At 44.6% G+C, this 22167-nt stretch overlaps 2 protein-coding genes across 2 annotated transcripts in view; one reads left to right on the top strand and one right to left on the bottom strand.

The window, feature by feature from the left end:
- The first annotated feature begins 285 nt into the window (after nt 1–285).
- rabl2 (RAB, member of RAS oncogene family-like 2) lies at nt 286–4649 on the top strand. The gene is made up of 8 exons (XM_014148414.3): nt 286–1122; nt 1242–1271; nt 1550–1629; nt 1825–1904; nt 1997–2108; nt 2189–2286; nt 2406–2489; nt 3387–4649. The coding sequence occupies exons 1-8, from the start codon at nt 1016–1018 to the stop codon at nt 3468–3470; spliced, it is 675 nt and encodes a 224-aa protein (XP_014003889.1). The 5' UTR covers nt 286–1015; the 3' UTR covers nt 3471–4649.
- A 5400-nt stretch (nt 4650–10049) lies between these two features.
- The window catches only part of LOC106573509 (SH3 and multiple ankyrin repeat domains protein 3), a 169781-nt gene continuing 157663 nt past the window's right edge, over nt 10050–22167 (bottom strand). Inside the window, exon 21 of the mRNA XM_082963248.1 lies at nt 10050–12786. Coding sequence (XP_082819374.1) covers nt 12228–12786 — 559 coding nt within the window. The 3' untranslated portion in view covers nt 10050–12227. The remainder of the gene's footprint in view (nt 12787–22167) is intronic.

Consider the following 22167-nt stretch of genomic DNA (forward strand, 5'->3'; position numbering starts at 1 on the left):
CAATTACTTATGTTCACTCACTTTGATATCATCTAAAATAGCCAACTTGTCGAAATGTGGTAATCAATCAATAAAGACATTTTCAACAATGACAATGAATGCACTTTTTTCACTCATTGAAAAAGAAACCATGTGTGTAATCGTTAGTCCAAACAGTTGGAAAACGAGTTTCTATTGGGCAAATTCACGTAGGTCCCCAACGTCTTTACAACATAATCTAGCCAATCAGAAACGAGAATTCAACAACGCTGCGGTATAATGAGGTATTATAGGAACGTTGGCGACCAAGTTATATTTTCAGGCAATAATAGGAACAGCATCGTTAAAAAAAAGTGGGCCTTCAAGCGTCAGCGTTGCATAGAAACAGACTTTTTCTATGGAAGCTGTTGCTACAAGAACATGAAGTTATATTTTCAGGCAATAATAGGAACAGCCACGTTCAAAAGGGGGCCTTCAAGCGTCTGCGTTGCATAGAAACATACATTCTCTGTCGAAGCTGTTGTTACAAGAACATGCTAGCTAACTAGCTACAATGTTTTGACGTTTTTCCATCTATAGCTATGTTAATGTTTTGATGCTTATTTTGCGAGACCATTGACAGCTAAATTAGGTTGTTAGATATAGCTAGCTAAACATATAAATCCCTTACTGGATGTAAGCTTACATTAGATCTACAGTTAACTAGTTAGATAAGTCAAGTAGCCACTGGCTAGATAACCAACGAGTTGAAAACGTTACCCGTTTCGCTAGCTTAGCTAATAAGTTAGTTTAGACATATGACTTCGAATGGGGTTGAGTCATATTTTAAGTGAATAACGTAACAGTTACAACAAATGTGAATCGCGGTAACGTTAAGCGGTTTAATTTAGCTAACTCAAAAGCTAGCTAGCGTTAGTGTAATCACAGACTAAGTGCAGTCAGTCATCTTGTTCCTAGCTAAAGTTAACTTCTAACTAGGTAGCTAGCTAACTAAGCCGCTGTGCGACGCAGCTGATTTCCCCATCCTGAAGGAAAGATGGCAAGCGACGCCAATGGCATTCCTGAACTGGACCAAGATAAATATGATGCAGATGAACAAGTGAAGATCATCTGCCTTGGGGACAGTGCAGTGGGAAAATCCAAGTACGGAGTTAGGGAGCATGCCAGCTATCTCTTGTCACTGCAAATTCACCTCAAAGATGATAGTGCTTACTTTTTGTGACCCAGGAGATTTTAAACACCTGCCTCTTGTTGTCTTTCAGGTTGATGGAGAGGTTCCTGATTGACGGATAGTATCCTTTCTCATCTATTCCTGTAATTGGTTTTTGAGTGTCACATGAAGACATTCATCAGTATTATGGGTTGATGTAGTTAAGTAAGTGTAACCCAATGTTGATAGTAGTAAATGGAGAGAAACCCAATGCCTTCATGCAGTGACCGATTTGGCTTGTAACTGGTGGGTAATCCAGCATGCCGACATGCCTTTTGACCAGCAATGTTACCATATGCTGTAGCTACAGTACAGATAGTTGACAATGTTGTTTATTCTATTCCTTAACTTGTTCTCCAGTCGTCCCCAGCAGCTGTCAACCTATGCTCTGACGCTCTACAAATACAATACCACCATTGACAGAAAGGCTGTATTAGTAGGTATGTTTATGAATGGTTTCCTTATCAAAATGTCTGGTTTAGACTGATGAGTTATGGGCTATAAAATAGTCAGCTGCTTTTAAGTAAACCGATCTGTTATTGCTGTGAACCACAATCCTGTTGTTCTGTTATCTGGTTGCCATGCTATGTGTTTGGTTGCCTTCAGCTGTGTTTATGATTATGTCTGCCCCAAAGACTTCTGGGATACTGCTGGACAGGAGCGGTTCCAGAGCATGCATCCCTCGTACTACCACAAGGCTCACGCCTGTATCATGGTAAGACTTCACGCTAGATTCTAAGACGACACGACTACAAGGCTTGCACTTATGTCATAGCCTGTATCGTTGACTGTACCTGGGTTTGTCAGGTGTTTGACGTGCAGAGGAAGATCACCTATAAGAACCTGACCAGCTGGTACACAGAGCTGAGAGAGTACAGGCCTGAGATCCCCTGTGTGGTGGTGGCTAACAAGATAGATGGTGAGTCCAGCCACACAGGCTTATTCTTTCATCTTTTATTCCCTTCCCACTTTTTACTCGGTTGTCTCTGTTGTTTGCAGCTGATATGAAGGTGACCCAGAGGAACTTTAACTTTGCCAAGAAGCAGGGACTTCCTTTGTACTTTGTATCAGCTGCTGATGGGACCAATGTGGTCAAGGTGAGGATGGACAACACTGATCTCCTTAATTACACACCATATACTCTGTCTGTATACTGTATTCTACTGCTTAACAAAAAAAGGGAACAAAAGTTCTGTGTTCTGAAAATGTATCCTAGATGTTTAAAGAAACGATCAAGATGGCGATGTCTTACAAGCAGAACTCTAGTGACTTCATGGATGAAGTGATGCGGGAGCTAGAGGTACATGTTTCCCTCTGGATATAAGCACTCTGATAATATATCCCCTCTTATTTATTTTGCTGTTTCACTCTCCAGAGTTACCTGCAGCTATTTGACTGACAGTTGCTCTGTCATTAGAATTAATGTATTCGGTGCACATCACATTTCATTGAACAGAAAATGTGAATGATAATACATTTGGTCTTAGCGTTTAGGCTCTGATCTTCAGGGTGCTCCCCACCCAAGGAAGTGCTCAGGTATTGAATCTGATCATAGCCAAGCTAGGGGTAGGGAGCAGAACCAAAAGCAGGCAGAGGCTGGGGTGGTGATGGGCAAAAGTCAGCAGCCTGCAGATAATGTGTAATACACAGCTAGCGGAGGTCCATTTTAGAGTCTAAGGGTTCTATTCAATCCGTAGCGCTGAAGATCCGCTTTCTAGCGCAATTTAAAATGAAAAGCAATGTTCCTGCAGTCGCGGAGACTGCATTCATGGTAAACGCTGCATATGTCGGCTCAAATGACCTTTTACATTTTTAGAGAACAATCTAACGCTTTAGTGATACAGATTGGATAGAGCCCTAAATGACTGAAGTGCACTCAAGCTACTCCTTTCCTGAACTGCATCATGTAACCTTTATTTAACTAGACAAGTCAGTTAAGAACAAATAATTTTTTACAATGACGGCCTACTGGGCAACAGGGGCAGAACCTGCCTTGTTCAGGGGCAGAACGACAGATTTTTACCTTGTCAGCTTGGGGATTCGATCCAGCAACCTTCCGGTTACTGTCCCAACTCATTTCCCATCAACAACGAGCTCTCTGAATTGGTTTGGTTTGGTTTTTTTAAAGCGACTTTTGAGATTCACAATATAAAATACATTTATTATGATGTATTTTTTGTTCATCCCCGACCTGCAGAACTTTGAGCTGGAGCAGAACAAGGATTTGTCGTTACAGACGGCTCAGGAGGGACTGAAACCAGAGAGCCCGGAGTCTGTCTGACTGGATGTTGATGTGGATACATTATCCTCACGTTATCTTTACATTATACTGACATTGTGAACACAAGCTCTGATTTGGACTACAGTGCAGCTATGGACACTGTGGATATGTTATCCAGATAGTGTCGACGTTCTACTACTCTACCATGAGTACCTGACGTTGTGGATATGTTATATTCATGTTATTCTCACTTTGTGGACATATTATCCTTCCATTCTCCTCATGTGTGTTTTATGCCATGGGAGAGCTATGCTTCTGTGGGACTGATGCTATGGAAATGCTAACCCTTGACCCATATAATAATAGTGACCTGTGAGAACTGGGGAAATCTATTGATGTGAGAACAAACATACTGTAGGATACATGTTGTCAGGCAGGTGAAACGTCTGCCAAAGTGCGTGAAGCAGGCTTATTATTTGAGGTGAACTAGAATGTGAAGCGTTGTACAATGTGGGGCATATACAATACTTATCATTCCTATTCTGGCTATTTTTGGAGAGCAAAGTGAAACTGTGAATGTGAACTCTCTTTGCCACTTGTGATTTTGTCAACAGCTTTTGCTCTCTGAGTCTTTTACCCCATGGGGCATGTGTATGAGGATTTGTACAATGTAAGGTTATAGTGGGGTACATGTATGTAAAGGCTGCTGTCGTTGCTCTTAAGTGCTACGATGTAAAGCCAAAGCTTTTATGTCATGTCTTTTAATGTATTTTAAACAATGAATGTACCTTGTAACTATGTGACGGCACTAGCGACTGTTAGATATTATTTCAGTGTGGTTTCAATCCTCAATACTTGCTACCTGACATGGCAAGGCTGCGTCAATGTCACCAATAATTCATTCCAGTGCAGTTATCGATCAATGTACAAGTTAGATATACGTGTGTATATATGTTAGTCAACTGGAAGTGTTGCAGAAGTACTGAAGATAGCTCAGAACTACAATGAATGACCACTTCCAGGAGGTTCATGATCTAGGTGTAATAGAACTCTAAGGACTGTATTCTATCTATGTCACTGAAGTGATAGATTGCCTTCACATTGAAATCACTCTGAACTCCTGCAATACGGATTGAATAGAGCCCTTAAGGTTCTCTGGAAAACCCAATTTTTTAAAATCTGTATGATGTCCCGTTGTATCCTATAAACTGTGATTAAAAAAATGATAATTTCAAGACATTCTATGTCTGTTTGGTGTGCTTCCCTCAGGGTGTTAACTCTGGTTATTAGTGGAATTTCAACCCCCTTCAGAAATAAATATTTTATAATTACAGCTCAAATGTACAGAAATTATTTAGAAATTCTGTACTGACTACTGTGAAACTATAGAGCCACACGGCAGCAATTCTCCAGCAGAGGGCATCAGTTTTCCAGAGGAAAAACTCAGGTCACAAATGACATGGCAGTTGGCACATCTAAAGCTCTGGCCAAAGTAGATCTCAGCAGCGAGACCAATGAGGAGCTGATACACAGGATTCATGTTTTTAATTATAAATTTATTACATAATATAACAAACATATATCTCTGTGGTGGAGCTATCACAGCTGTGGACCTGCCTCAGCCTCACTACCCTGCCTCACTACCCTGCCTCCCTTCCCTATCCGTTCCCTTATGGATGATAAGAGAACCACGCCTCTGGGTGAAAAGGGTTCAACTGATCTTGTAAATGGTGGGACTGACCATAAAATGTGTTTTTGTTTCCATTATTGTTATTTTCCAGAAATCTACTCAATGGCCAGTGGCCGCTGTATTCTGTCTTATTTTCCAGTCTGTCTGCCCGCTTCTGCCCTGACCTCTTTCAGCACGGTGTGTTTGGGAGTAGACATGGTTGCTCCCCATCTTCACCTTCAGATGCTAGTTAGAGGCAGGTAGCCTATATCTCCCTCTCTACAGACTAATAAGGCTATTTTAATTTCAACAGCAAAAACATTTACACTTGAGTATGCCCTTCCTGTATCTGAGACTACACAGAACTGTATCTTAAAATCCTGGCCTCACCAATAGTCACAGTAACACTGTCTAGCAAAAATCTGTACATCTATAGCACCAAAGTGAACGCTACTATTTTATTCTAGTTAGCTAGCAATCTGACCTTTCACATTTTCACCTCCTACCACATTTGACACATACTGTATATGCTGTCAGGATTAATCCAACAATGCTAAACTACTGAATAATATGAATCTACTGAGGTTGTCATTAATCCAGTGTTCATCATTAGTTTCAGCCAGGCTACAGTTCTGTGTGGAGTTCAGTGTCTTTGAGGAAGATAGAGAGCCGGGATGCCTGGGAGATCAAGAGGAGGGGAGGTTTAGATGGGCCAGGCAAGGCCCAGATATAGCCTGTGATAGATCCACCATGTTAAACTTCACAGTGCAAACAAGGAGAAAATCAACAATGAAAGAAAAACCCTTTGAATGATGATAAGATCACTAGATCCAGTGGTGGGTCTACCAGATACCCTCTCACCGTGTAGATTGTGCTTTGTTGATTAGAAAAGGAGATGAAGTCGACCGTACAGAGAAACTCATTGGTGTGAATGAAGTGTCTGCCTCACCTTTCTGTGACCCGCAGCATGGGTTTGCATCTATATAGGCTACCTGTGGTAAACCTACTAAGGGGTCCAACTAGATTCTCTGTTACTGACGTGTTTTCTAACCAGGAAAGCAACGAGTCCAAACTGCACTGTGTGTGTGTGAGCGCATGTGCATGCCGGCATGTGCGTGTGTACAGCATGTGTGTATATATGAGCTGTGTGTTTAAACCCATGTCAACATCTCTCAGCATCAGTTAGACAAGCTATACAACAACCTTCATCACATTTAAACCAAGCAATACTTTGATACCTTGTCTCAAAATAGATATAGAAATGGTAATAATGCAAAGCTCATAAAGTCTGGTCATTTTTCAGGATATATATATATATATATTCCTTTACAAAACATAAAAACGACTGGAGTTCCTCTCCAAAAAGGTTGTGCACACACAGTGGAGAAGCTAAATGAAAGTCTGTAGTTCTCAAGATTCCCAGGAGATGGCACCATATTACTGAGTAACAGCTCAACAACTTCCAAACTAAGGTAGTCCTATTAAGAAAAATACACCATTGAAAGTTTTTTGTTATTTTTTGGCACGTTTTTCCCTCTTTGTTTCTTTTTTTTGTCTGTCCTCTTCAAAATCACCTCATCATAGCGTACCCTAAAAAACTCAAAGTCTGAAAAGGGAAAAGGGAACAAAGAGTGTGTAACAGGATGAAACGTGGAGCAAAGAGTGCCAGTGCACCTCGTCATGAGGAGAGTCATGAGGAGAGTGTTGTAGTGCAGATGGTAACACTGTAATTGTCTGTGTCTATGTCTCCTATTGAACCACAACCCAAAACCCACCCAGTGCCCAAGGCAGACAGGGTCTCTGACACACAGACATGGGCTATACAGGAACAGACAGAATGTAAAAAAAGAAAAAAGATTAAGCTGTATCGCTCTCAACACCCCAGTATTGATTTGACTCTCTCTCTCTCTCTCTCTCTCTCTCTCTCTCTCTCTCTCTCTCTCTCTCTCTCTCTCTCTCTCTCTCTCATCCATGAATAGATATCAAAGGGTCCTATAATGATTACAGATTTGGAGTTCAGTCTGTGTCTCTGTTTGTGCAAATGTGTGTGTGCACCACGTGTGAGTGTGTGTGTGAGACACAGCCACTGCCAGGAATCTCTGATGGTATTAAGGCTACAGCGGACTCACTTCGAGGGTTTGAACTAGCGCACACACATACATACACGCACCACACAGAGGAGAGGGGGGAGTGAACTGAGAGTCAGGGTGTCCCTCCCTTCACAGCCTGCATGCGCTGTAACGAATGGTGGCTGTATTGCTAGCACCGTGTTTTGTGCAAATCATCTCCTAGTTCAGAGTTCATAGAAATAATACAATCTGATCACACCTTTTTTCCTCAGTGATTAACTATGCATATATGCCAAACATTCATATATAGATCTATATATTTTTTGATTTTCAAAAATGTATATGAAAACTATCATATATACATTGCTTTTGATTAATATAAAAAAGCAAATATTTGTATTTTGTTCATATTTACAGGGTGTTTGTCATTTTGAGAGGTTTAAATATTTTACTTTCTCTTTCTCTTGGTCACTCTGAAATTCAGATTAGGTGAGTGAATAGAAAAAGTTCTTAATGTCTTAATCCAAGAGCTACAAAATCCACCTCTACATTATGGAGGGGGGGGGACATAACAAATAAACACAAACCAACAATCAACCTCTACATTATGGAGGGGGGGGGACATAACAAATAAACACAAACCAACAATCAACCCCTACATTATGGAGGGGGGGGGACAGAACAAATAAACACAAACCAACAATCAACCCCTACATTATGGAGGGGGGGGGACAGAACAAATAAACACAAACCAACAATCAACCCCTACATTATGGAGGGGGGGGGACATAACAAATAAACACAAACCAACAATCAACCTCTACATTATGGAGGGGGGGGCATAACAAATAAACACAAACCAACAATCAACCTCTACATTATGGAGGGGGGGGGACATAACAAATAAACACAAACCAACAATCAACCTCTACATTATGGAGGGGGGGGGACATAACAAATAAACACAAACCAACAATCAACCTCTACATAATGGAGGGGGGGGACATAACAAATAAACGCAAACCAACAATCAACCTCTACATTATGGAGGGGGGGGCGACATAACAAATAAACACAAACCAACAATCAACCCCTACATTATGGAGGGGGGGGGACATAACAAATAAACACAAACCAACAATCAACCTCTACATTATGGAGGGGGGGGGGGGGACATAACAAATAAACACAAACCAACAATCAACCCCTACATTATGGAGGGGGGGGGACATAACAAATAAACACAAACCAACAATCAACCTCTACATTATGGAGGGGGGGGGACATAACAAATAAACACAAACCAACAATCAACCCCTACATTATGGAGGGGGGGGGGGACATAACAAATAAACACAAACCAACAATCAACCTCTACATTATGGAGGGGGGGGGGACATAACAAATAAACACAAACCAACAATCAACCTCTACATTATGGAGGGGGGGGGCATAACAAATAAACACAAACCAACAATCAACCTCTACATTATGGAGGGGGGGGGGACATAACAAATAAACACAAACCAACAATCAACCTCTACATTATGGAGGGGGGGGGGGACATAACAAATAAACACAAACCAACAATCAACCTCTACATTATGGAGGGGGGGGACATAACAAATAAACACAAACAAACAATCAACCTCTACATTATGGAGGGGGGGGACATAACAAATAAACACAAACCAACAATCAACCCCTACATTATGGAGGGGGGGGGGGCATAACAAATAAACACAAACCAACAATCAACCTCTACATTATGGAGGGGGGGGGGGGGGCATAACAAATAAACACAAACCAACAATCAACCTCTACATTATGGAGGGGGGGGGGACATAACAAATAAACACAAACCAACAATCAACCTCTACATTATGGAGGGGGGGGGGACATAACAAATAAACACAAACCAACAATCAACCCCTACATTATGGAGGGGGGGGGGACATAACAAATAAACACAAACCAACAATCAACCTCTACATTATGGAGGGGGGGGGGACATAACAAATAAACACAAACCAACAATCAACCTCTACATTATGGAGGGGGGGGGGGACATAACAAATAAACACAAACCAACAATCAACCCCTACATTATGGAGGGGGGGGGGGACATAACAAATAAACACAAACCAACAATCAACCTCTACATTATGGAGGGGGGGGACATAACAAATAAACACAAACCAACAATCAACCCCTACATTATGGAGGGGGGGGACATAACAAATAAACACAAACCAACAATCAACCCCTACATTATGGAGGGGGGGGGGGGACATAACAAATAAACACAAACCAACAATCAACCTCTACATTATGGGGGGGGGGGGGGGCATAACAAATAAACACAAACCAACAATCAACCTCTGCATTATGGAGGGGGGGGGGGGGACATAACAAATAAACACAAACCAACAATCAACCTCTACATTATGGAGGGGGGGGACATAACAAATAAACACAAACCAACAATCAACCTCTACATTATGGAGGGGGGGGGACATAACAAATAAACACAAACCAACAATCAACCCCTACATTATGGAGGGGGGGGGACATAACAAATAAACACAAACCAACAATCAACCTCTACATTATGGAGGGGGGGGGGACATAACAAATAAACACAAACCAACAATCAACCCCTACATTATGGAGGGGGGGGGGGACATAACAAATAAACACAAACCAACAATCAACCTCTACATTATGGAGGGGGGGGGACATAACAAATAAACACAAACCAACAATCAACCCCTACATTATGTAGGGGGGGGGGACATAACAAATAAACACAAACCAACAATCAACCCCTACATTATGGAGGGGGGGGGACATAACAAATAAACACAAACCAACAATCAACCCCTACATTATGGAGGGGGGGGGGGGCATAACAAATAAACACAAACCAACAATCAACCTCTACATTATGGAGGGGGGGGGGGACATAACAAATAAACACAAACCAACAATCAACCCCACACAAAAGCCTAAATGAGTCAGACGGTATGATAGTGGCCCAAAATATATCCTTTTCCTAAATAGTGCCACAAAATGTAAAATGGAGGGCACTATAGGGATAAGGGTGTCATTTAGAACACCCCGCATGTCACCAGAACTAGGAGTGAGATCGTCTGTGAGGTCCAATGTGAGACAGTGAGCGTTTCCCTACAACCTTGACACAACGTTGAATTTACCACCTGCTAAATGCTCCCTCTTAACGCACCATTGTTGTTCTCCCAGAGAGTATTGATCTACCACTGTGTTGTTGTGTGTATGGATGACACTCACTGTCTCTGACCATTGAGAGAAGCTATTCACATTACAATTGTTGATTTCTTAAGACATCCCGTTCTATATCCCAAACCATGGTCTCAGATGTAGGTAATGATGCTACCGGTCTTAGGTCGGATAAGGAATGTGTACGTGTCTGTGTGTGAATCTAAGCGTGTTATTTGTTTGACCAGGTGAATGTTCATGTGTGTACAGTATATATAGATGTAAGATCTTAATTTGAGCCAGTTTGCTACAGCAGGAAAATAATCCTGCAGCAACAGGAAATGTGAATTATTATTATATTATAATTAATGGACATTTTTGTAGGGGTTGATACAAAATCAAGTCTGACATTTCAAAGTGTAAATTACAAACTTCAGATGCCTTTTTAAACCTCAAATACACCACAAGTGCAAGAAAGTTGCAGGAAAGTTCTTCTGCAACAGGCTGATAATTAAGATCCTATCTGTATATATCTATATCTCAGTATGTGTTGAGGTCACTGGGTTAAAACTGGGGTCAACTGTGGTTTCACACCGCTCACTGTGTGGGATACCCTTCAGCATGACGGAAGACCGCAAGAAAACAAGCGGAAACGAAAACACAACCTTCTTTTCAAGACGTGATGCAACTTCTCATGCTACTGTTCAGGAAAGAGTGGCCATAGAAGGACAGTTAATCAATAGCGTGTTGTATATTGAATATGTATAGTTTTAGTAAAGTTGTATATTTTATGAAAAAAATTCATTTTTATATATCTATATACTTTTTTTCAAATATATATGTATATAATTGGTAAAAACAAGTAAATTGTTGGTGGAATAAATGTTAAAGTTTTCTCTCTGTACTCTGTCTAGAAGTAGGAGTCAGATGCTCTGTATATAACGTATCTTTTTTCAACGTTCTGTCGTTTTTTTCCCCCTCAAAGCTATTTAAATACATTTATATTATATCTATTTATAATATTCCCTTTGGAAACCCAAAGCAAATGTTTTGATTATGAAAAAAGCCACTAGTGTTGGTTAAACATTCTCCAAATATAATAGATAGCACAGTCAGTCCGTGAGACGGTCCCAGGATAGATGAGTTCTCCCCACGTGGTCTCCAACACCAAACTCTGTCTCTGGGCACAAGTGTTAAACACAATGCCAGGCAGAGTGGAGAGAGGCCTGTGTCAGTACTGTATCAGTATGTCAGTTCTATGTCAATACTAGGTCAGTACTGCGTCTTTACTCCTGTGTTCACCGTAGCTGATCTCTGTAAGAATATTCTGAAAGGCAACTGAACTTTCCGTTTGGAACGAGATTCATCCTCCTCTTCTTCACACAAACTGGGGATCCTTCAGAGGCAAAAAATGAACAGGAGGGAAAGAGATGGAGGGACAGGGAGAAGAAGAGCGGTACAGCGAAGGAAAGGTCTGTGGGATAGGTTAAAGGTGTGACTAAAGGAGCAACTCAAGCAGTCACAAATGAAATGTTCAAATCGGAGCTCATGCGAGATTGTGTTCTGCAAAGAGTTTATGTGCCTCTTTCAGAGGACTCATCTGATAGGTTGTGAGATGGGGGAGGGACTTCATAATTCAGTGCAGTGCTGAGAGATGCATATGAACGCTATCACTGAAACTTTCAGACACATCAGAATAAAAATAAATGAAAAGCAGCGACCTAAAATGGAATTGGTGTAAAACTGGGATGGTCTATCCATTTTTCTCTCTCCCTCTTTCTTCCCGCCTCTCTCTCCCTCTTTCTTTCTTTCTCTCTCTCTATCTCTCTCTCAGGGCAGGGGTCAGCTCTCCAGCAGCTGTTTGAGTGCTCGTTCGATGTTCATGCGGTGTCCCACCCGCGTCACCCCCAGCTCAGCAAAGTCGTCCTTGGTGAGTGCTGGCAGGTGGGAGCCCTCAATCTCATGCTCCTGAAAGCCGGCCCTGTGCTCCCCCAGGTGGATGCTCTCCAGCCAGTCTCCAACGTCGTACTTGTTCCACAGGTGGAGGGGCTTCTGGTGGAAGGGCCTGAGGGCCAGGAGGGGCGAGCCCAGTCCAGGAGAGTGAGAGGGAGACGGTGAGCGGGACCGGGCGCTGGAGCTCCTCATAACAAAGCGCACCTCTTTGGGCTCATGGGGCAGGCTGAGGCTGGATGACTTGAGGATGGTGTGGGGCGGCGTGGTGGGCGAAATGGGTAAGCCGAAGCCTGGGAATCGACTTAGGGGGTCACCACGATCTGGGGAGCCCGAGCCGGGGCTTGGGATTCGGCGTGTTATTGGGTAGCGGCTGCCAGGCCGGATGGTGTAGGAAGTGCCGTAGCTTCTCTGGGAAATGGTGTGGAGCTCTCCTAGACTGCTGAAAAGTCTGGAGGAGAGAGCGAAAGATGGAGAGAGAGAGAGAGAAGTAGAGGGAGGTTAGGAGGGAAAGACAGTGAGAGGGATACAGAGAAAGAAAGATACAGAGAAAGCAAGCACAATGAGATGTAGAGAAAGAAAAAAGCAAAGTGATATTAGAACAATGTCACAGTGTTTTTATCTATAAAGCTTCACACAAGTAAAAAGAGCCATTTGATCTGTTGAGCCTTTGAAACATCAAGCCACTGAGGGGCTGCAGGGTTAGGGACCGTTACTGAGAGCAAGCTAGTTAAAATCACAGCAAGATCAAAAGCTTCATTGTTTTCAACTACTCAGTTGGTTTGTACATGACTTAAAGGCCTAATACAAGATGGTCCAACCTTTCTTGGGGTCAGGAGAGAGGAACACTGCAGAAAACACAGTTGAATTGGAACACTAAGGAACTGGAACGTTACAGAACCGGAACATGGCAGAACATCTGACAGAGCGGAAATGGGTTCTATCTACCAATTCCTTCTGTAGTCGCTTTCTCTGTTATCTCTCGGTTCAATCTATCCAGTTGCTGGCATATGGTGTGCAAGAGAAACGCAAGCTGCATACTGTCTAGCTAGTGGAAGACGATCCAGCAACACTTGGTGGATCCAGCTCATTCTGACAGAGCAATCACTGAGAGTATCTGCTCATCAATCTCTTTCTATCTCTCACTCCCTTTCCCACTCTCCTTCATAAATTACTTTAGTGAAACTTAATTCCGCCTTATTGCCAATCAAGTTGTCCTCTCCGACTTAGAGCCCTCATCAGCATTTCCCTGGCTCCCATCGCTCAGTTTCTCTGATGTCCATTCTACACCCCGCTGAGACTCCAGTCTCACAGACGGGGACCCAGAAACTGGTGCAGTTTCAACAGTGGCCATTCTTGGTCCGCAAAAACACTACAGTGAATACTGTAGTATTTCCTCTAGTGTTGCGGACATGATTGCAGTACACTGTCGTATGTACAGTTTACTATAGAATAAATACTGTAGTAAAAAAAAATTGTAGTATATACTATAGTATTTACTGTAGTGTCTTTGCAGACTGTAATGTACTGTAATATTTACTGTAGTTAGTTTGCGGACATTACTGTAGTATTTACTAAAGTGTTTTTGTTTTATTATCTTCGACATAGCAGTGGTGGCTAGCTCCTTGAGGAAAACTACTGGACAAAATACTCAAAGAGCAAATTTTCCATAACCTGTAGGTAGGTAGGACTGAGGTCTGAGCAGATAGTTCAGAGCTTCCGCTCTTTTCTATAATATGTAGGGAACATTATCATTTTCTCACTTATGGGTTTCTCACTTACAGTATGGGTGGCACGAATTGAGATATGCAAATTAAATACTGTAGCATATACTATAATAATTACTGTATTGTTTTTGCAGACATTACTGTAGTATTTACTGCAGTGTTTTTGCAGTCTGTACTATAGTATTCTACATGATCGAAGGATACTAGAGTGTGTAGTATAGTATTCTACTGTATACTACAGTTCACTACATAATTCTATAGTAAGTACTATAGTATTCTATAGTAAACTGTAGTATTTTTCATGTGGGCATGCGTGTGAATCTCTACTTTGCGTCTTTTCTCTACTCATTCGGCAGGCCCAGAGAACAGGCTACTCTGGCGAATGGTGCTTTTTTAATAAAGTTATATCAAAGCGGAATCAATGTCTGCAAGATCAAATAATGATTTATTTTATGCCTCAATAAATACAGCTCTGATTTGAAGCTATGAGGGTATGTGGTGCAAGGTGTTTATGGTTCTGTCCTGTCAGAGGAACATAATACAAGCCTACTCTAACCTCCAACAAATGCCAGAGTTAAAGGATAATTGTTCAAAACCTGACCATGTCTTTGACCGCACACACAAGCATGCACACAAATAAAAGCAGTGAACATGATTTCCTTGTGTCAGCATATTTTGGGTCCAAAAAGCTGACAATGCGTGTAGTAAGAGTAAGGGTCATGTCTTTATAGCTCTACAGGAGAAACAGGTAGGGCTCTGTATGGGTGTCACGTCCTGACCAATATTTAGGTATTATTTCTATTATATTTGGTCAGGACGTGGCAGAGGTATATTTTTTTTGTATTATGGGGTTTTGTGTGTGGTGTAGTGGTGTGTATTAGTTTGGTATAGGTTCTAGGTTTGTTTTTCTATGTGTAGTTTTGGGTGCTGGACTCTCAATTGGAGGCAGGTGTTTCTAGTTGCCTCTGATTGGGAGTCCCATAAGTAGGTGTGTGTTTGTTTGGTTTTCGTGGGTAGTTGTTTTTGCACTGCGTGTTGTGTGCCTGCAAAACTGTTCCTGTCGTGTATATTGTTTTCCAGTGGATGCGTTACTCCTTTTTTGAATTAAAACATGAGCATCCATATTCCCGCTGCAGTTTGGTCTATTCAACACGGCTCTTTTTGTGACAGAACTACCCACCACCAAAGGACCAAGCAGCGGAGAAGAGGACAGAGGCAAGTGAGGGAGGAATGTTGGAGGCAGCCCCAATAATTTTTTAGGGGGGGGCACAAGGGCTATTTGGCGGGGCGAGATTACAGCCCCAGGCCAGCTCCCCGTACCCTTGTAGGGCAGACTGGACAGGTCCCGTGCTTTGGGGTTGGGGCTGTGGTGAGGCCTGGGATTTTCAGGCCGGTAGGCAAGGTACCAGCGCCCCGCATGTGCCAGGGCGAAGTAGGCATCGAGCCGGAAGGGGTGATGCCAACCCTGTGCTCAAGACCGCCAGTGCGCCCTTTCGGTCCGGTGTTTCCCGCCAGACGCACTAGCATGGAGGTGCGTGTCTCCAGGCTGGCACGTCCTATACCAGCCCCACGCATCAGGAGTCTAGTGTGTCAACCCAGCCTCGCCAGTCAATAGTCACCAGAGCTGCCAGCCAGTCAACAGTCGTCAGTGCTGCCAGCCAGTCAACCATCACCAGAGCTGCCCGCCAGTCAACAGTCGTCAGAGCTGCCCGCCAGTCAACAGTCGTCAGAGCTGCCCGCCAGTCAACAGTCGTCAGAGCTGCCCGCCAGTCAACAGTCGTCAGAGCTGCCCGCCAGTCAACAGTCGTCAGAGCTGCCCGCCAGTCAACAGTCGTCAGAGCTGCCCGCCAGTCAACAGTCGTCAGAGCTGCCCGCCAGTCAACAGTCGTCAGAGCTGCCCGCCAGTCAACAGTCGCCAGAGAGGTCAGACTGCCCTGAACTGCCGGAGTGGCCAGACTGCCCTGAACTGCCGGAGTGGCCAGACTGCCCTGAACTGCCAGGGTGGCCAGACTGCCCTGAACTGCCAGGGTGGCCAGACTGCCCTGAACTGCCAGGGTGGCCAGACTGCCCTGAACTGCCAGGGTGGCCAGACTGCCCTGAACTGCCAGGGTGGCCAGACTGCCCTGAACTGCCAGGGTGGCCAGACTGCCCTGAACTGCCAGGGTGGCCAGACTGCCCTGAACTGCCAGGGTGGCCAGACTGCCCGGTTCTGCCAGAGGTGCCCGCCTGCCCTGATCTGCCAGGGTGCCCGGCCTGTCAGGATCAGCCCGAGTGGTCCTCCTGCCCTCCGGTCCAGCCCGAGTGGTCCTCCTGCCCTCCGGTCCAGCCCGAGTGGTCCTCCTGCCCTCCGGTCCAGCCCGAGTGGTCCTCCTGCCTTCCGGTCCAGCCCGAGTGGTCCTCCTGCCTTCCGGCCCAGCCCGAGTGGCCCGCATGCCTTCCGGCCCAGCCCGAGTGGCCCGCATGCCTTCCGGCCCAGCCCGAGTGGCCCGCATGCCTTCCGGCCCAGCCCGAGTGGTCCGCCTGCCCTGATCTGCCAGGGTGCCCGGCCTGTCAGAATCAGCCCGAGTGGCCCTCCTGCTCTCCGGCCCAGCCCGAGGGGCCCTCCTGCTCTCCGGCCCAGCCCGAGGGGCCCTCCTGCTCTCCGGCCCAGCCCGAGGGGCCCTCCTGCTCTCCGGCCCAGCCCGAGGGGCCCTCCTGCTCACCGGCCCAGCCCGAGGGGCCCTCCTGCTCTCCGGCCCAGCGCGAGGGGCCCTCCTGCTCTCCGGCACAGCCCGAGGGGCCCTCCTGCTCTCCGGCCCAGCCCGAGGGGCCCTCCTGCTCTCCGGCCCAGCCCGAGGGGCCCTCCTGCTCTCCGGCCCAGCCCGAGGGGCCCTCCTGTACCCCGGCCCAGCCCGAGGGGCCCTCCTGTCCCCCGGCCCAGCCCGAGGGGCCCTCCTGTCCCCCGGCCCAGCCCGAGGGGCCCTCCTGTCCCCCGGCCCAGCCCGAGGGGCCCTCCTGTCCCCCGGCCCAGCCCGAGGGGCCCTCCTGTCCTCCGGCCCAGCCCGAGGGGTCCGTCTGCCTGGCGCAGCTATCGGCTCCACCGAAGTGGGCGACGCCGAGGGTGGAGCAGGGTCCACGTCCTGCACCGGAGCCACCTCCAGGATAGGTGGGTTGGGGAGGGAGGGTGTAGCACAGTGCCGTCGTTGACGGCAGCCACCCTCCCTTCCCTCCCTTATTGTTTAGGGGGTATTGCTTTTTGGTTTTGTTGGGGTAATGGGGATTTTTTGTGTTTTCTTTTAAGGTGCATTCCGGGGTCTGCACCTTTAGGGGGGGGTAATGTCACGTCCTGACCAATATTTAGGTATTATTTCTATTATATTTGGTCAGGACGTGGCAGAGGTATATTTGTTTTGTATTATGGGGTTTTGTGTGTGGTGTAGTGGTGTGTATTAGTTTGGTATAGGTTCTAGGTTTGTTTTTCTATGTGTAGTTTTGGGTGCTGGACTCTCAATTGGAGGCAGGTGTTTCTAGTTGCCTCTGATTGGGAGTCCCATAAGTAGGTGTGTGTTTGTTTGGTTTTCGTGGGTAGTTGTTTTTGCACTGCGTGTTGTGTGCCTGCAAAACTGTTCCTGTCGTGTATATTGTTTTCCAGTGGATGCGTTACTCCTTTTTTGAATTAAAACATGAGCATCCATATTCCCGCTGCAGTTTGGTCTATTCAACACGGCTCTTTTTGTGACAATGGGAGAAAAATGGTCTGCTCTGTGGGTAAGAAAGGAGAGAGCTATGGCAGCTACAACCCTAGCTCAGTCCTCACACCGTAGATGATGCGCAAACTACCGTATTTATACCATATCCCAGTGCTTTCCCTGAGTTTCACTATGGACTGTACCCTGTGTACACTGTTAGACCACTTTAGATAGTAATGGTTTGATTATTTATCTGTATTTGACCCAGATAAAGCACCGTACAGTGTGAGACCTGAGGGCTTTGAGGTGAAGAACAGCCAATACCACAGAAATGACTGGAGAGATTGAGGGGTTAAGGGGAGTGAGGGGTGGAGAGGTGAAGAACAGCCAATACCGCAGGAATTAATGTAAAGAGTGAGGGGTGGAGAGGAGGCATGGTGGAAGAGTTCAGGGGGGAAAGGGAGAAGTAGGTTGGTTTTGGGGACAGGCAGGGAGGTGTGTGGGAGTGGTGGAGGACAGGGTGCTGTTTTCAGTCAGTACCAACATCCATGTGTACTTGCGATTGCGTGTGGATTTGTGTATGTCTTTGGGTGTGTTGGGAGAGTGCTGTGTGGCATGGGTTTAGGAGGTGAGACGGTTGGTAGCTACAGAGATAGGCGGAGTGAGATGACATGAGCTCCATGCGCACTTACACGGTCGTCTTGCCCTCCTGGGCGTACAGTCAGTTCTAGACCAATCAGATCAGAGCAGCGGGGCGGAGCATGCAAGGTGAGCAGAGAGAGAGAGCAATGGGAGAGAATGTTAGCATCAGTCCATGAGACGTAGCCTGCTTGCCACACCTGGTTCTGCTTTAGACAACTCCTCTGGCCATGTCAAGCCAATGTATGTGTGTGTGTTAGTATGTGTGGATGCCGGTGTTTGATTGTGTGGGTGTGTGGTTGTGTGTATGTGTGTGTTTGACATGACAACGACAGCAGAGTTGAGGAAATCAGAACCAGATGAGTCCAGCAGGCCACATGAGAGAGAAATGAGCACACTATTCACATCTCAAACACTGAATAAAAGGATAAAGAATACAAACCAACAGAAAAAACAACAAAATAAAACAATGAGGAACAGGATGAGTGGCAAGATTCTCCTGTCTCTGTGTGTTTGTGAGTTTAAACTCAGATTATGGAGACTCATAGTATTGTATAGTAGAGTTAAGCAATAAAGCCAGATTAGCCAATATACCACGGCTAAGGGCTGTTCTTAGGCACGACGCAACGTGAAATGGATACAGTCCTTAACCGTGATATATTGGCTATATACCACAAACCCCTGAGGTGCCTTATTGCTATTATAAACTGGTTCACAACATAATTAGAGCAGTAAAAATAAATGTTTTGTCATACCCGTGGTCAGCCAATCAGCATTCAGGGCTGGAACCACCCAGTTTATAATAGAGTGTATACTATAGTGTGTGATGACTAGTCAGTGGACTAATGAAATCCCCAACACAATCACTGATATCAAACAGAAACATATGTAACATAAATAAAAGATCAGAAAAGAACAGGAGACCAAAGAGCACAACTCAAACAAATGACAACCAGGATTTTCTGAACCAGCCAAAGCTATGACAACATAGCATGAGTGGACATTATTTGAATGGATGAATGAATGACACATATAGCATTTTTGGCGGCATGGATACATTTCAATGCGACAGACATGGACTGGTGATAAATGTATGGACCAACACCGAGTGAGTGTACACACCACAGAAATCAAGCGAATGAGTTCTGCAACTGTGTGAAGTGGGTGAAAAAGAGAGGGAGGAAGGAAGAGAGAGAGAATAACGACGTGCATAATTTGAGCTTTTCCTTCATTAAAACTGAACAGAAAGAAAGTCTGTAGAAATAGAAGTATCAGATGACGTTGGGGGCGGGACGACGCAGGGAGGTTGATTTTGACTGGATAAGGTCAAGATTAGTCAAATTAACTGAGATGGAGGAGTGGGCCAATCAGAACACTCTGTCACATGACACATGTGACATCACACTATCCTCTGACATCACAGGGAATGTAGGTCATTTCCGAGTCCAGCTCTGGGATTGGTTGAGTTGACGGGATGTGATACTTACTTCAAACACATGGTGAAATATCCAACTAACACATTTGCTTTGCTGGTGCACTACATGACTAACCATAACTACTCTATAGAATGCTATAATAGTAGTGTCCCTCAGCACCTTATCTGAGAACATTGCTGAGCTTCATGGAGAGAGAGATGAGGCGAGCTCGCAGGCCGCCACTAGTGTTCCTATCCACAACCAGGTCAGGGTGGTACTGGTGGTCATAACTGGTCCTCCTGCTCAGTAGACAAACAAAGGCATCAGGTCTGCATCTCAATAGTCCTAAAACCACTTCCTTTCTTCACCTCGCCTTCCTCTTCCCTTCTTTACTTCATAGTCACCGCATCATATGAAAGAACTGGACAGGTGAAAGCGAATTCCAAGAAACCATCGCCTATGTTGCGTTCACCTGTTCAGATCAATTCAATACAGATGAAGGAGAGGTGGTGAGGAGAGGAAGACATTTTAGACTATTGAGATACATCTGAAGACTCCTGAAAGAAGACTATTGCTACTAATAAGTTTGGTTAACTGAGCCTTACACTAACTACATCTAAGCTATTTGATACTGTATAACCACTATCACCTACATACATCATAAACAATCATGATCAACATAAGATCTAATACACTAAAATAAGTAAGACCAAACTAGTAAAAACAACTAATGCATAGTACTTCAACAGCAGGCAATGGTTCATCCCACTGTATCTCTGCTGATGTGCTTGAGCTTGAAGCTGATTTGTCAGGTGAGGGGAGGGGTCAGGATCATTAACTTAGCCAATCTCTCTGAACGTTAAAGGGATAGTTCACTCCAAGAATATATCAGATGTTTTTATACCTAAAAGGTTGAGCTAAAAGTCATGTAGTTCATGCCATTTATGTAGATGATATTGTGTAGATGATGTTATATATGTGTAGATCCTGCTATTGTATATACATTAGGAGAAGTCTGCAGTCTCGCGTATATTTGGGTTGTACTATCCCTGTAAGCAGCCAGCAGACCATAGTGGAAGGAGGGAGTGAACATGGTAGCTGGCAAAGAGGAGAGAGATGAAAGCAATCTAAGGAGGGAGTTGAGGTACTGTATAATGTTAACCCTAACCACAGATCTAGGATCAGATTAACCTAGCCCCAATCCGAATTTAAAGCTGGAATCCTTAATGGTGAAACTGCCACGTCTGTTTGTGATATTACAACAACAAAAAAGTTACTGCAAACAACGAACACTGTTTTATTGCCTCAGATATCATTGCACGGTGATAGAACAGCAGCACATGTACTGCAATTTATTTTAGCACGTTGCGCGACGCTCCTCACCTCCGCCTGTCAGCAACCCAAAATATAACAATGGCGGTGGGACAGACAGTGGAGCTGTTTCCCCTACTGCGGATTCCATCTTTAAAACATTTTGGTGTTAAAAACAAATTGATCCTTTATCAGTGGTTAGAGGCAACTTCTACCCACTCCAGCTGAGCATTGCACGTAGGAGAAAGGGAGGTGTGTGTGAGGGCTGGCAGGGTCATAGGTCAGGGCCTAAAGGTCAGAGGTGAGAGTGTGTATGTGTGTGAGATGAGAAGAAGCATTCAGGAAGTGCATCCCTCCAGGCCCTGTGTTACCTTGTTTGCAACAACCGACCAACCCTGCACACATACACACACACACACACACACACACACACACACACACACACACACACACACACACACACACACACACACACACACACACACACACACACACACACACACACACACACACACACACACACACACACACACACACTTTTTTATTGAGTGAGATTTAGAGCTGATTTACTGACTAGATACAACATTGGTGACTGTTGATAGCAGGCCAATGCTGTCACCATGGAAACAGTTTAGAACTCAGCATGTTTCAGGTGGTCTATAATCTCTATACTGTACGGGATTACATCATATAATTATTTGAGATGATCGGAAGTTTACTCAGTCTAGACCTAGAATTGTCAATGAAAGAATGTAATGTACATTGGAGAGAATCTTTAAAACTCCAATCAGTTACTGAAAATATATGTCATTTACATTGTAATGGTGGCGTGTCAGAGAGATCCAGTACTACATGTATACAGTACATAGGTTATACATGTATTATATTTGGAATTATAAACTGGGTGGTTTGAGCCCTGAGTGCTGATTGGCTGACAGCCGTGGTATATTGGCTGACAGCCGTATACCACGGGTATGACAAAACATGTATTTTTACTGCTCTAATTACATTGGTAACCAGTTTATAATAGCAATAAGGCACAAGGGGGTTTATGGTATATGGCAAATATACC

The sequence above is a fragment of the Salmo salar genome, chromosome 16, assembly GCF_965601325.2.
Source record: "Salmo salar chromosome 16, fSalSal1, whole genome shotgun sequence".
Lineage (NCBI taxonomy): Eukaryota > Metazoa > Chordata > Actinopteri > Salmoniformes > Salmonidae > Salmo > Salmo salar.